Genomic DNA, 11,560 nt, shown 5'->3' with positions numbered 1-11,560 from the left:
AGCCCTGCGATGGACTGGCATCCCATCCAGGGGGGAGTAGAAATACTCCTAGTCGCTTCATGCTACATAAACCGGGATACCCTTGGGCCTGATGGGCCACTTGGCTCGTATGCAGACTTTAACTTAAACAAGTGCCTGGTGCACTATACGTGGTCATTCTAGTAGTGTGATAACTTATTCTTATGAAATTAATAGCATTTCCCTAAACCACCTCCATATCTATAACGAGGATCAATATGTATATGTATGGGGTCAATGATTTGATTATTTAGGCAATCGACCCTTTTAACATGTTTATGCACAAACAGAGTAAAACATCATAAGTAAAACTTTGTTTTATATTTAAAGGTCTTGCGGAGTTTTTGTAGTTCATCATCCGAAATAGCAGATGGCATTCTTTACGAGGTTTCATGAAAGGATAGTGGGGAGCGGGCTTGTGGTGGAAGAAGAGATACCAGCTGTTCAGGTGAATCACACTCAGGGATTCTTATATTTCATACTGGTGTTAGCTTATTTGTATCACATCTAGTTCGTGACAAAATCCATGTCTTACCCAAACTTCAATCTATTTGTAATAACTGGCGTTATTTTTACATTGCTCCGATAAAGGGAAGACCCACGTTTGGTAAAAAGCTGATTGAAAACGCTTGTTATGATCCAGAAAAAAACGGCATCGAAACACCTTAACACGAAAAATATACTCTGATATCTGGGAAATGGGCTTAGTTTTTAAATGATAGCTGAAAAATCAGTACAAATTTAACAAAAAGCTGAGATTCCAGAATCCCCGGCCCATCCACACCCCGAAGGTAGAACTGATAATGTTGGGCGCCATTTCAAGAATATCGACACTTGCAAACACTTGACACTCCTTTCCTCGGAAGGCCCGATATCTATATTCTGTTCTAATTATGGCCATGATTATATTTTAGAGGGACACTTGTTATCCCAATGGAAAAAAAAATGGCTGCATCATATCTTACTATGCTAAAGGACAAGGCAGAGTTGACATTCCTGAAACCTTAAACCCGTGGCAAGTGCTGGATCTTCATTCGTTTAACGGGCCGTCTCGTGTGGAAATCGAGAAAGCTTTTAAGGGGAGAATGACCCAAAAAGTGCGCCAGAATCGTGCAATGGCAACTGTAGCCTACCATATGCTCACGTCACCAGGTAGCAGGTACGTGGAAAAATGTGGCCTGGACGAGTTTGCCATCACAAAGTCTGACCACTTCGTGCTAGCAGCATGTGGGCATACAAGAGCGCTTGCTTCCGAGATCAGGTCTGGAAAAGATCTTCTAAAAGATAACGATGAACGCACTCGGACATTGCTATACATCGCAAGCAGGTCAGGTTTCTATGACATGTGCGAGTTACTCCTAGATGAAGGCGCATCTATCAATGCAGTCCAATCTACTGGTAGCACGCCCCTTCATGGTGCAGCATACTACCGTCATGCACTTGTTGTTGGGCTTTTACTCCAGCATGGTGCGAAAACAGACATACAAAACGAGGCTGGAAATACTGCCCTAGACGAAAGTGCTACGCCCGAGATACGGAGACTGATTCAAACAGCATCGGCAGACAAAATTTTGTCTTTTACCACAGAGCTCAGAGGTAAGTGCCTTGTAGACAGAGTGCGACTGATAAAGTACCAAGAGGACGTCGTAGCTAAGGAACTCATACGTGATCAGAGCATCCTTGACGAAGGCACGCGAGCCCAGTGGGATGACATTTGCCGCTACTGGGAGCTAGCATGGCATGGTACTCGATTTAGACATCTGGAGTCCATCATAAAGAAAGGCCTTCTCCCCGCTGGTTCAAATGGTATCATGCCAGAAGAGGGCCACTTCAAACTCAACAAAGCGTATCTTGGTATCGCTAGCTGGGCAGCAGCGATTTTCCTCTCCCCATGCATTTTTTACTCATCTCATGAAGCGTATTCGGAGCGAGTCATCTCCGAATCCCAGGAATGGTGCGTCCTCGTGAAAGCCTACTGCAAACCTGACAGCTACAAATCATATAGATCCACGGTTCTCAACTTCGAGTCGACATCTCCTGACCCTGAAATGCGTGTGCCTGTCGAAGACTTGCGCGTTTTGCGTGTCGAGTCTGCACGCAACGTTGTCGTCTGTTCCCTGATGTTCGTGCGGAGCAGCTTTCTTGAGGATAAACACATAAACTTGGAAGAGAAAATGAAAATCTTGGGCCAAGAAAAAAAATCGCCATCTCGGTGCAGTGTATCTTGAGACTCCGAGTACGAAACGATTGTAAAATGTTTTCTTTCGATTCTTATAATTGCATCGTTGGTGTACACTGGAAACGAAGTAGAAAATAGAACCCTACACATAAATAACTTATTCCTTCGGTATTTTAACCCCCCTTCTTGGGGGCTGTTATACCCTATAATGGTCTATACGGGGAGACTCCGCCCAAAAGGGGTAATTTTTCGGGCTGTAGGCAAATGAAAGTTTAGTGATTGAGTTAAGGTATATGAAAAGTTAGGAAAATCTGTCATTTAGTTATTTTAAAAGGCCTTTAATTAAAATAATTATTTCGAAGACAAGCACCTTATGGCTGTATCATTTCATTTTTTAGGCTCTACATGAAAATAACAATTAAGAAGAACACTTCTTTTGGCGATTTATTTATAATAAGGGCCAGCTATGAAAGTATATGAAAGGAGAACCGTTTTTCAATAAATCGTATACGAAAGGGGTACCTTTTCTGGCAAAATATTGTACAAAAGGATAAAAGGTTGAACCTCGGAGTGGGTCTCCCCGTAGAGAATTCCTCCTTCCCCCGGGATTTCCACTTTTGAATTGAATTTTAGTGCATTCTGCTTTTAGTGCTTAGTATGCAGTAGGCTATTGTGTAATGTGGAATGATATACAATTGGACCCCTCTAATTCGAACTCCAAACGTTTTCCCTTGGCCCTTCATTCATTTACTATCGGCTATTTCGACCTAATTTTCGCTTCCTCTGAGAGTTCGAAATTGTGGGGTTCAACTGTATATAACTGATTTCAAAGGACTACTGGCCTAAAACTACCAACAATTACATGGACATTTTTGCTTTTTCACTAGGCATATCGTAGGTCAACTCGGGTCACAACCTAACCACGGTCGAACGCAAAAATTCAATGCCACTCCTGGTTTTCCTGGCCTCGAGGTTTGTAAGGGTTGGAAGCGAAAATATGCAAATTACAAGCCGGTAAAGCAGGTGAACAACAATCTTAATTTCTCTATGTATATGCGGTTTACAAAGCTTAACTTTTTAGTGGCTGTCTTAATTATGATTAAATTTGGCTAAAATCTCCAGGAGTTGGGAAATTACGTGGCAATTTTGGTGGGAACAACGGTAGAAATTGCGCGCGCCTGATGCATTTGGCTGCCTTAAAACCCTAATCAGCCTCCGTAATTTTCGATGCCGTCGAAATTATTGGTGTTGCATGGTGAGGCAAAATCTTGTTGCTTTACTGTAAGTTGTGTTCCTGAAAGTGTGTTTAATTATCTTAAGTAGTTTCACAGCGATTTCAGTGTGGCTGACTAGGGCATTTACAGGGTCACAACAGTCTTGTCCCTAAAGTACGCTTTCTTGTTGTCAATATTATCGTGAGCCTGTCATAATTTCTCAATTCTGATTACTTTTAGAACGTACACATAGTATCGGAAGAGACTTTATATCAGGTCTGTCAGGTGCTGATCAAAGGAATAGCGCCGAGTTTTGGAAACGAGACTGAGGTCGCAAGCAAAAATATAGACTTACAGTTTAGCTGGCACACATTGAAAGGGTTGAGCGTTCTTAACACTTATATTAAGTTAAAAAATTATTTGCTAGTTACGTTTTTGTAATGTGCTAAGCAACTTTACCTTCGACAGTCAGAACGAAGCTGAATGCATGTAATATTTAATTTTCTAGCTTTTTCTTCGTTCAAGGGAAAGAAATCAGGCAATTGACAGTAGTATTGTCTCGCACTACTTTGTAACATTTTTAGACCTAAATAGGAAATGAACTATACTCTGCATTTATCAATTCATTTCCCTGTTCTTTTAGATGTTATTCAGTGCATTTATGTAAGGAATAATACTTTGCATGTTTGGCCAACTTACGCTTAGCTTACATTGTTACAAATTAAAAATAAACTACCGCACTTGTGGCCAAAAAATTGTCAATGGAAACGTTAATTTTCTCTTGCCCAGGAAACTGAAAGCTCCGCCAAAGCAACTAAGTCACTCACACCAATACATTACTTAATTGCATGTTTAGTACAGGTAATGCAATAATGCAAATATGCGTAATGCCAAAGGTGTAAAAGTTTTAAGAGACGTCTCTGTAAAAACCAACCACTGATTTTACTTCGAAAATTCGATTTTTCTCATAAGCTGGGATTTCGAAGCCCTTACCTAGTCAATCACTAAAATGAGTTTTATTTGATTAAAAATTCTAATTGAACTTTTCTAGGATTAATTGAAGTTCGGTCCGCTCGACACAAGTTGAATGCCTGCCGAAACTGGAAAAATAGCACATATTGCCGGCGCTCTCAAAAACTTAATATTCGCTCAAAAGTCTCAATTCTTTTTTTCAACTATAGATATATCATAGCTGTTTGTTTAGCCGCGTTGTAATTACAATTCAATGTTGTTCCTTTAACGGTTAAAAGAAGATTTCCTACCCATTAAATCGAGTTTTGAACCAAACACGAAAATAGCTCTACTTTGAAGGCACGTTTTAAAAATATGGCACCTGTTTGAAACTGCTGAACTACATGAATAAAGTATAAATGGCCGGCCTTAATTTAAAGCAATATTAAAAGTTGTCTGCCCACTAGGTTTTCAAAGCTAAGGACCGCTTAAAGTTCCGGAAATTTTGAAAATATTCCAGTGAGTAACTAACATACTCGCCTTCGTAAAGTGCTCCGACAAATTCACGTAGATCTCTTACCTGGCTTCAAGATCAAAGTTTTGGTCCTTTGTAGCGATCCTTGAAACCTAGGTAGCATTAAAACTGCCAGCTTTACCTTCCAGCGGTAGGTTTGTATACAGGGTACATTTATACGTTTGTCATCTGTGTCGAGCGTGACGGTCACATACTTCGATGTTCTTTGTATTACTGACCATTGTTTTCCTCGAAGCCGGTTTAATCATGTAGAGTCCTCTTGAAAGGTTTGTAGAAGCACTCTTTCGGACAACTCTCGGCACAAATACATGTATGAACAGTAAACGGTGATCTGGGGATCCAAGGAAGGATTGATAAATGCCACGGCCATTTTGTGTTTACAACAGGTGTTTCAGTTCCCAATCTTCCCGTGTCACATCATGATTCCAGTATGCTGGAGTAAGCTGTTTCTCAATTCTAGGGGGATTAGTAAAGTGTACGTAGTCTTAGTTACTCCATACACTGTACTACAAGAATTGGGACATAAAAGACCAGCAGTCTTTATGACAAGAAGGGAGCCTGGCTTTGGCACTGCAAAATCAGTACCCAGTGACAATGAATGCACTGGAGAATAGAATCTTTTAGAAATTCCCACCTTCTGGTGCGGTGAGTAATCATGAATAATCAGCAATGGTGGAGATGGACTTTGGCATGCATGGTGATAACGATGATGTTGATGATAGCGATTACGACGACAATGATGATGTTAAAACATCCAATGGAAGAACATAGTTACTTTACTTTACTTAATCCTCTCTGTTCCCTGTGGGACATAAGGCAACAACAATTCCTCTCCATTTATCCCTATTTTGTATGATGTGTTGTGCCTCACCCCGAGTTACTTTTACCTCACTGAGCTCAGCCATGACAGTTTTGTGTCAGGTGGTGTTTTCTTTGCCAGGTGTTGTCCACTACAAGGCAACCTTGGCAATATGAACCTGATCCATTCTAGTTGCAAACATGATCCAGCCATTGGAATCATGTTACTTTGTAAACATAGATTATGACCAATAACTTTTGTCATTATTTCATTTTCTGTAACAGCGTCCTTCTGATGACCAGGCAAGCTTCATAGGTAAAACAGAATCTTCTGTCACCAACATCAGTCAACAAAACACCAAAGATGAAGGACACCCTATTTCAACAAGCCACAAAAGAGGTCATGGTACAGAATCTGCAGCCAGCCAAACTACTTGTATGGAAGGAAACACCAAGAATGAAGAACAAGCTTCAAATGTAACAAGTTCAGAAGAATCTCATCCCCCATCTGGACTGCAGGAAGACAAAACAGGAGCACCTCATTCTTTTAGCATCAAATCTAACTTTGAAAAGAAGGAGTTGGTGGATCACATAAAAGGAGTTATTTATGGAAACTGCATTGGAGATGCCATAGGACTGTTGACCGAGTTTATGAGTAAATCAGAAGCTGCCCATGTGAGTTGATGTAATTATGGCTTATAGGTTCATTTGAGATATATTATCAGAAAATTTATTATAAACATTGTGATTGGCTGAGAGTAGGCCAATTTATCATTTATAGTTTGATTTAATTTGCACTACAGTGCAATTTAATGTGTGTCTGAGCATCTGGCATAATATTAACTATATGATAAATGAGTAATCACATGGAATCTGAAGTACCGGTAAATAAAGATTTGTACCACTCATGATATTTGAAAATTCTTCAAACTGAGAACTTTCCAAATATTACTGGGAAATACTGTTTAGATAGTAAGAGTCTTAAGTAAAGGTAGAGAATCCCATCCTGCCAATGCGTCAGCCAGCGTGTTGGCCCATGAGTTAGTGACACATTACCCACACATCACCAACACACTACCTAATGAATGCAATAACTGACCCTTAACCAATACGTCAGCAGACACACCACCAATCCGTTAGCTGATACACTGTCTATGCGAAAGCTGAAAACAAGAACAACCTGATAGGAAAGGACGAAAATCATGTGAAATCTGAAACCACCAGTTTGTATATTGTAAGACATAGTCAGAGCACAGTACACCTTGGCATTAAAATTGTGCAGGGAACAATTTGAATCCTGGGCCAGGCAGGCAGGTGGTAACAAATTTCTGAATCATTTGTTTTAGATTTATGGTAAATCAAATGGTGTAAAAGAGAAAGTGATGGACTTTGAGGAAAGAGAAAAGAAAGAGCCACATTTAGAATATGGCATGAAAATTTATGACTTGCATCGAAGCAGATGGGAGACTGGAGACTGGACTGATGATTCTGATCAGATGATTTTGATCTTACGTTCGCTGTTAGACAACGATGGCAAGGTTAGTCTGCATGTATTCACCAGCAGGGCTGACATGAAGAGTTGAAGTAGAAGGCGGATCAGAAATAGTACATGTAGATGGGGGTGTATGATTATTGTAGAGACCACTCCCCCCATTTTTTTAGGACACATATGGGAAGATATACACTACCTTTAATAAAAAGAGCTGGAAAGACCAGATCATTGGTATTGGTCATTATGCATTTAAACATTGAACATGCAACTTTTAGCAACAACTACTTTTTAATTAGTGACTGCATTTTCAGTAGAAGTTACAAATCTCCTTAATTAGTATCTTCTTACTTCTGTCACTGAGTTTTTCCCTTGACTTGCAGATGGAGCCTGTGGATTTTGCCAAAAAGATGAGGAACTGGAGCAGGAAAGGTTTTGCGGAACTTGGGGACATGGGTGGAATGGGTATTGGGCGCACCACATACAGTGTTCTGCACCATCCTAACTTGCTTACTAATCCACATCAGGTATAGAATCAGTGACTAACCCTAGAAAGCGGGTCCCTGTGCAGATACTACAGATTGACAACTCTCTCAGTTGCAAAGGGGCTGTAGAGAGTGAAAATGGGTGCTTTCTTACCTTTGAAAGGGAGCCTGTGGAGCAAGGCTCTGATCTAAGAAAAATTACGGGAAGCCCAAATGTTCCTGTCCATGAAATCCTGGGTCCCCAGACTTGTACGCTTAGTGAGTTTTTCGGTCGCCCGAAGACAAAAGTTAGTCGCCTGTGGCACCCGAGCCCTTCTAGAGCACATCCCTGTGGAGTATGTGGATTCTTAATTTCTTGCTCTGTTCCAGGAAATATCCATATACCTCCCATGTATGGTTTTTTGGTTTGAATGTCTCTTCCCCCCCCCCCCCCCCCAATCCCTGTGGAAAGTTTATATTTGGTCCTTACTTTCCTTAAAAAATTTGGCTTTTGAGAACCCCCTCCCACTTTGAATTTCCAATATCCCTCTTTGGGGTGGGTATGGATATTTTCTGGAACTACTTATTATGTAAGTTAAAGGTTACAGCAAGTTCAAAGAGTGCTGAGAGAAACATACCGTAGATTAGAAAGGACTATTAATTTATTATAATTGTTTATGCATTACATAACCTCTTATAAGCAAACTCTTTGATTGAAAATGAATTTACTAGTAATTAATGGGTGCGATTTATTAAATCCAGGCAGCAGAGTATGTGTGGGAAGAATCTGGTCGCTTTGTTGCTCCAAACGGAGGTGTGATGCGAACTTCTATTCTTGGAATTCATGACTTTGGCAACATCGAGGAAGTAATAAAAAACACCAAGGCAGCATGTAAGGTCACACATGCTGACCCAAGATGCATAGCATCGTGTGTTGCCACGACAACAGCAGTTGCAATGATGTTACAGGGAAAATATTTTGAGAAGGAATCAAACTGTTTTGATGTTGAGGCAATCATACAGGAGGCATATGATTATGCCTGTGCCACACTTGAAACTGTTGAACAGGTGATGCCACATGGCAATGCAAAATATTGTGCTTATTAACTTAGTAGGAGGATATCATGCGGCAAAATATGGATGCATAGTTACATATATAGTCATGCCACTGTCATACTTGAAGCTGTTAAACAGGTGTTGTTACATGTACATATATGCAAATTATTACAAGTACAGTTGGACCCAGCTAATTCGAACTGGGCTGTTTCGAATTCCCCGTCATTTCAAACTCAAAACAATTTTCCTTGGATTTGTCCTTCAGTCATTTACTATCGGTTGCTTAAAACTCCCGTTATTTTCCCCCAAGTGTTCGGAATAACGGGATTCAACTTTACTCATTAACTGATTAGGAGGGCATCATGTGGGAACAATATGCTGTCTAGACTACATGTAGCATGAGAATGGAGAAAAGATTGAAAGGTCAAAAAGATCATAAGGTAGACAATTTGAACGAAACATTTATGTGCCCAACAATACTGTAAGTAATTTAGCACATTGGGTGCATGGTTTCGTTTGTCACCATTCATGTCGACAGTCACATTACATCGGCACATTGGTCATTTGTGGACATTTTGTCAGTTAACTACACTGCATTATCATATAGACATCTTACAGTTGTAAATTTTGTGATCTCTGTATAGCCTGTGAACAGGTTCCCGGCGAGGACGGAAAAAAATATTCGGCGAGCAAAGTGAGTCGACGAGTGCGAAACTGTTTTTTCGCACTCGCCGGGAGCCTGTTCGCGGGCTAGTTTCTGTAATTTAAATTAACAGTCCTCGTTATCTCTTTCTCTTTCTCCCTCTCTCTCTCTCTAGGAAGAGGAATTAAAGCAACACATGTTTGCCAAGTCATTAGATGATCTTGACCTGGATGAAGCTGGGAAAATAGGTTACACATATAAATGTTTAGGTGCAGGATTTTGGTCCCTGAGGCAAAATGACTTCCGAGCGGCCATAGAGGCCGTCGCATTTGAGGTGAGTACATGTCAAAGGCTAAAATAGCTTAAACGTAACTGCAAGAGCCAGCTCACGTTGTACTGGCTAGGAAAATGTCTCCGTTTTACTTAATCGTAACATTTGTACGCCGTGCGGACCTATTTTGTTTGCAGGCCGGGGACGCTGATACTAATGGCGCTGTATCTGGAGCTTTGCTGGGCTGTAAACTGGGCGCCAGTAAATTACCTGACTCTTGGCTCAATGGACTAAAGCATAAAGACTGGTTAGATGGACATATTTACAAGTAAGCTGCCTGACCTTATTATTCAACGAATACGAAATGTCGACAACCTTATTTTCAAAGAGTGGAGGAGCGGTGGTCTCATGATTAGTGCGCTCCATCGAGTGGTCTGGGTCCGAGCCCTGGCCTGGGACATTGTGTTGTGTTCTTGGGCAAGACACTTTACTCTCACAGTGCCTCTCTCCACCCAGGTGTATAATTGAGTACCGGCGAATTTAATGCTGGGGGTAACCCTGCGATAGACTAGTATCGCATCCAGGGCGGAGTAGAAATACTCCTAGTCGCTTCATGTTACGGAAACCGGCATAAGCTCCGGCCTGATGAGCCTCTTGGCTCTTACACAGACTTTGCCCGTTCTCAAAGTAAAACCGAAAATATATTCCGTGGTAATTGCTTCTTTTGCAGAGATTTGTGGATAAGACTACTGAGCACAATCATTACCCATGAGAAAAAAAAAAAAAATGGCGCCACTTTTTCATCCAATCAGAAGTAAAACCAAAGCCAATCGTGTCTCCCTCACACACGTTTTCCCGCGCTTGGCGTCAGCTACACATACATGTATTTACTTCTACTTTTGACTGGTTCACTTGATTGTCTGTGTCCTTTGTGATTGGTCAGAGTGATAACTTTGGTTTTAGTTTTACAACACCCAATTGAACTGAAACTGCTCTGTAAGTGCAAAGCCAGGGAAAGAATTCCATAGAAAATATAAAGACTTCGAGTCCCCACGTGCCAAGAACACAACACTAAATGCAGAACAGTTCAAAGCAGCAAATTATTCTCAACTTAATATTTCATTTTTAGTCCACCTTCAAAACCTCCTACCTAAAAAACGACTCTAACTTTAGTGGCTGCCCTATGGAATTTCTTTGCCACCCTTGTTTTTCCATACCGGAGGATTCCATTTCTTATAAAAGTGCCTTTTCTTTCCTCAGGTTCTTGGCTCTCCTTGGCCTAAATGAATGAAAGGAAGAAAAACTTATTAACTGCGAACGTGTTGTGTAAAATTTTAAATGTGTTGCTATTCACATGTTCCGAGAAAAGAAGTAAAAAAAATGGATATTAGTAGATTTTTAAAATATAGAGAAGCTGCATGTAGATTTTCGTGTTAGAGGTGAATAATTTTTATGTTTTGACAATGAATTTTCGAGCAAGGAGATAATGGATATTTTTTTCCTGGTTGCGAGTAATTTTAAGATGGATATTACTTTAGTCAGTGTTACGAATAAGACCACAGAAGGAACAAATATCAATTGCAAAACTTTACCGTATGTTTATAATACACTCAAACAACTACTTATTAAATGTTTGTTCTACAAAACGCTGCTAAGCTTAAGGCAATAGCAGTTCCTGTATTATGAGATGTACTGCGCTCAGCTTGCGTACGAGATGGAATAAATCAAGCCATATAGTTAGAACGTAGCAAGAAAAAAGAGAGCAATTTAGGCCAATATATATATAAATATGTGATGTACACTTCCCATAGAATCGTTCCATAAGACCCCGTGTACACTACGCTTAAGGAAGTTGAAAAGGCGGTTAGGCCAACCGTCCACACTAATCCGTCACGAAAATGGAACTTTTCGAAAACGCTCTTCAATCCAGAGGAATTTGGAA

General features: G+C 40.5%; 2 protein-coding genes across 2 annotated transcripts; both read left to right on the top strand.

The window, feature by feature from the left end:
• The first annotated feature begins 388 nt into the window (after positions 1-388).
• LOC149096576 (uncharacterized) lies at positions 389-2,246 on the top strand. The gene is made up of 2 exons (XM_089280921.1): positions 389-466; positions 933-2,246. Exons 1-2 carry the CDS (start codon positions 389-391, stop codon positions 2,244-2,246), a joined length of 1,392 nt encoding a protein of 463 aa, XP_089137047.1.
• Positions 2,247-5,566: 3,320 nt separating this feature from the next.
• LOC149096575 (uncharacterized) lies at positions 5,567-11,264 on the top strand. The gene is made up of 8 exons (XM_089280920.1): positions 5,567-5,641; positions 5,981-6,370; positions 7,042-7,233; positions 7,568-7,711; positions 8,411-8,716; positions 9,523-9,681; positions 9,816-9,946; positions 10,879-11,264. The coding sequence occupies exons 1-8, from the start codon at positions 5,567-5,569 to the stop codon at positions 10,907-10,909; spliced, it is 1,428 nt and encodes a 475-aa protein (XP_089137046.1). The 3' UTR covers positions 10,910-11,264.
• The last annotated feature ends 296 nt before the right edge of the window (positions 11,265-11,560 follow it).

Source organism: Orbicella faveolata, unplaced genomic scaffold (genome assembly GCF_042242905.1).
Source record: "Orbicella faveolata isolate gen_17 unplaced genomic scaffold, um_ofav_v1 contig_48, whole genome shotgun sequence".
Lineage (NCBI taxonomy): Eukaryota > Metazoa > Cnidaria > Anthozoa > Scleractinia > Merulinidae > Orbicella > Orbicella faveolata.
This window is presented reverse-complemented; position numbering and strand designations above follow the sequence as displayed.

What these genes read in the sequence shown, in the direction of transcription:
- LOC149096576 (XM_089280921.1), top strand. Translation starts at nt 389, where the DNA reads ATGGCATTCTTTACGAGGTTTCATGAAAGGATAGTGGGGAGCGGGCTT. An exon ending in AAGAGATACCAGCTGTTCAG is followed by an intron (nt 467 to 932) that starts GTGAATCACACT and finishes ATTATATTTTAG; the next exon opens with AGGGACACTTGTTATCCCAA.
- LOC149096575 (XM_089280920.1), top strand. Translation starts at nt 5,567, where the DNA reads ATGGTGGAGATGGACTTTGGCATGCATGGTGATAACGATGATGTTGAT. An exon ending in GTAAATCAGAAGCTGCCCAT is followed by an intron (nt 6,371 to 7,041) that starts GTGAGTTGATGT and finishes CATTTGTTTTAG; the next exon opens with ATTTATGGTAAATCAAATGG. An exon ending in TAGAGGCCGTCGCATTTGAG is followed by an intron (nt 9,682 to 9,815) that starts GTGAGTACATGT and finishes TTTTGTTTGCAG; the next exon opens with GCCGGGGACGCTGATACTAA.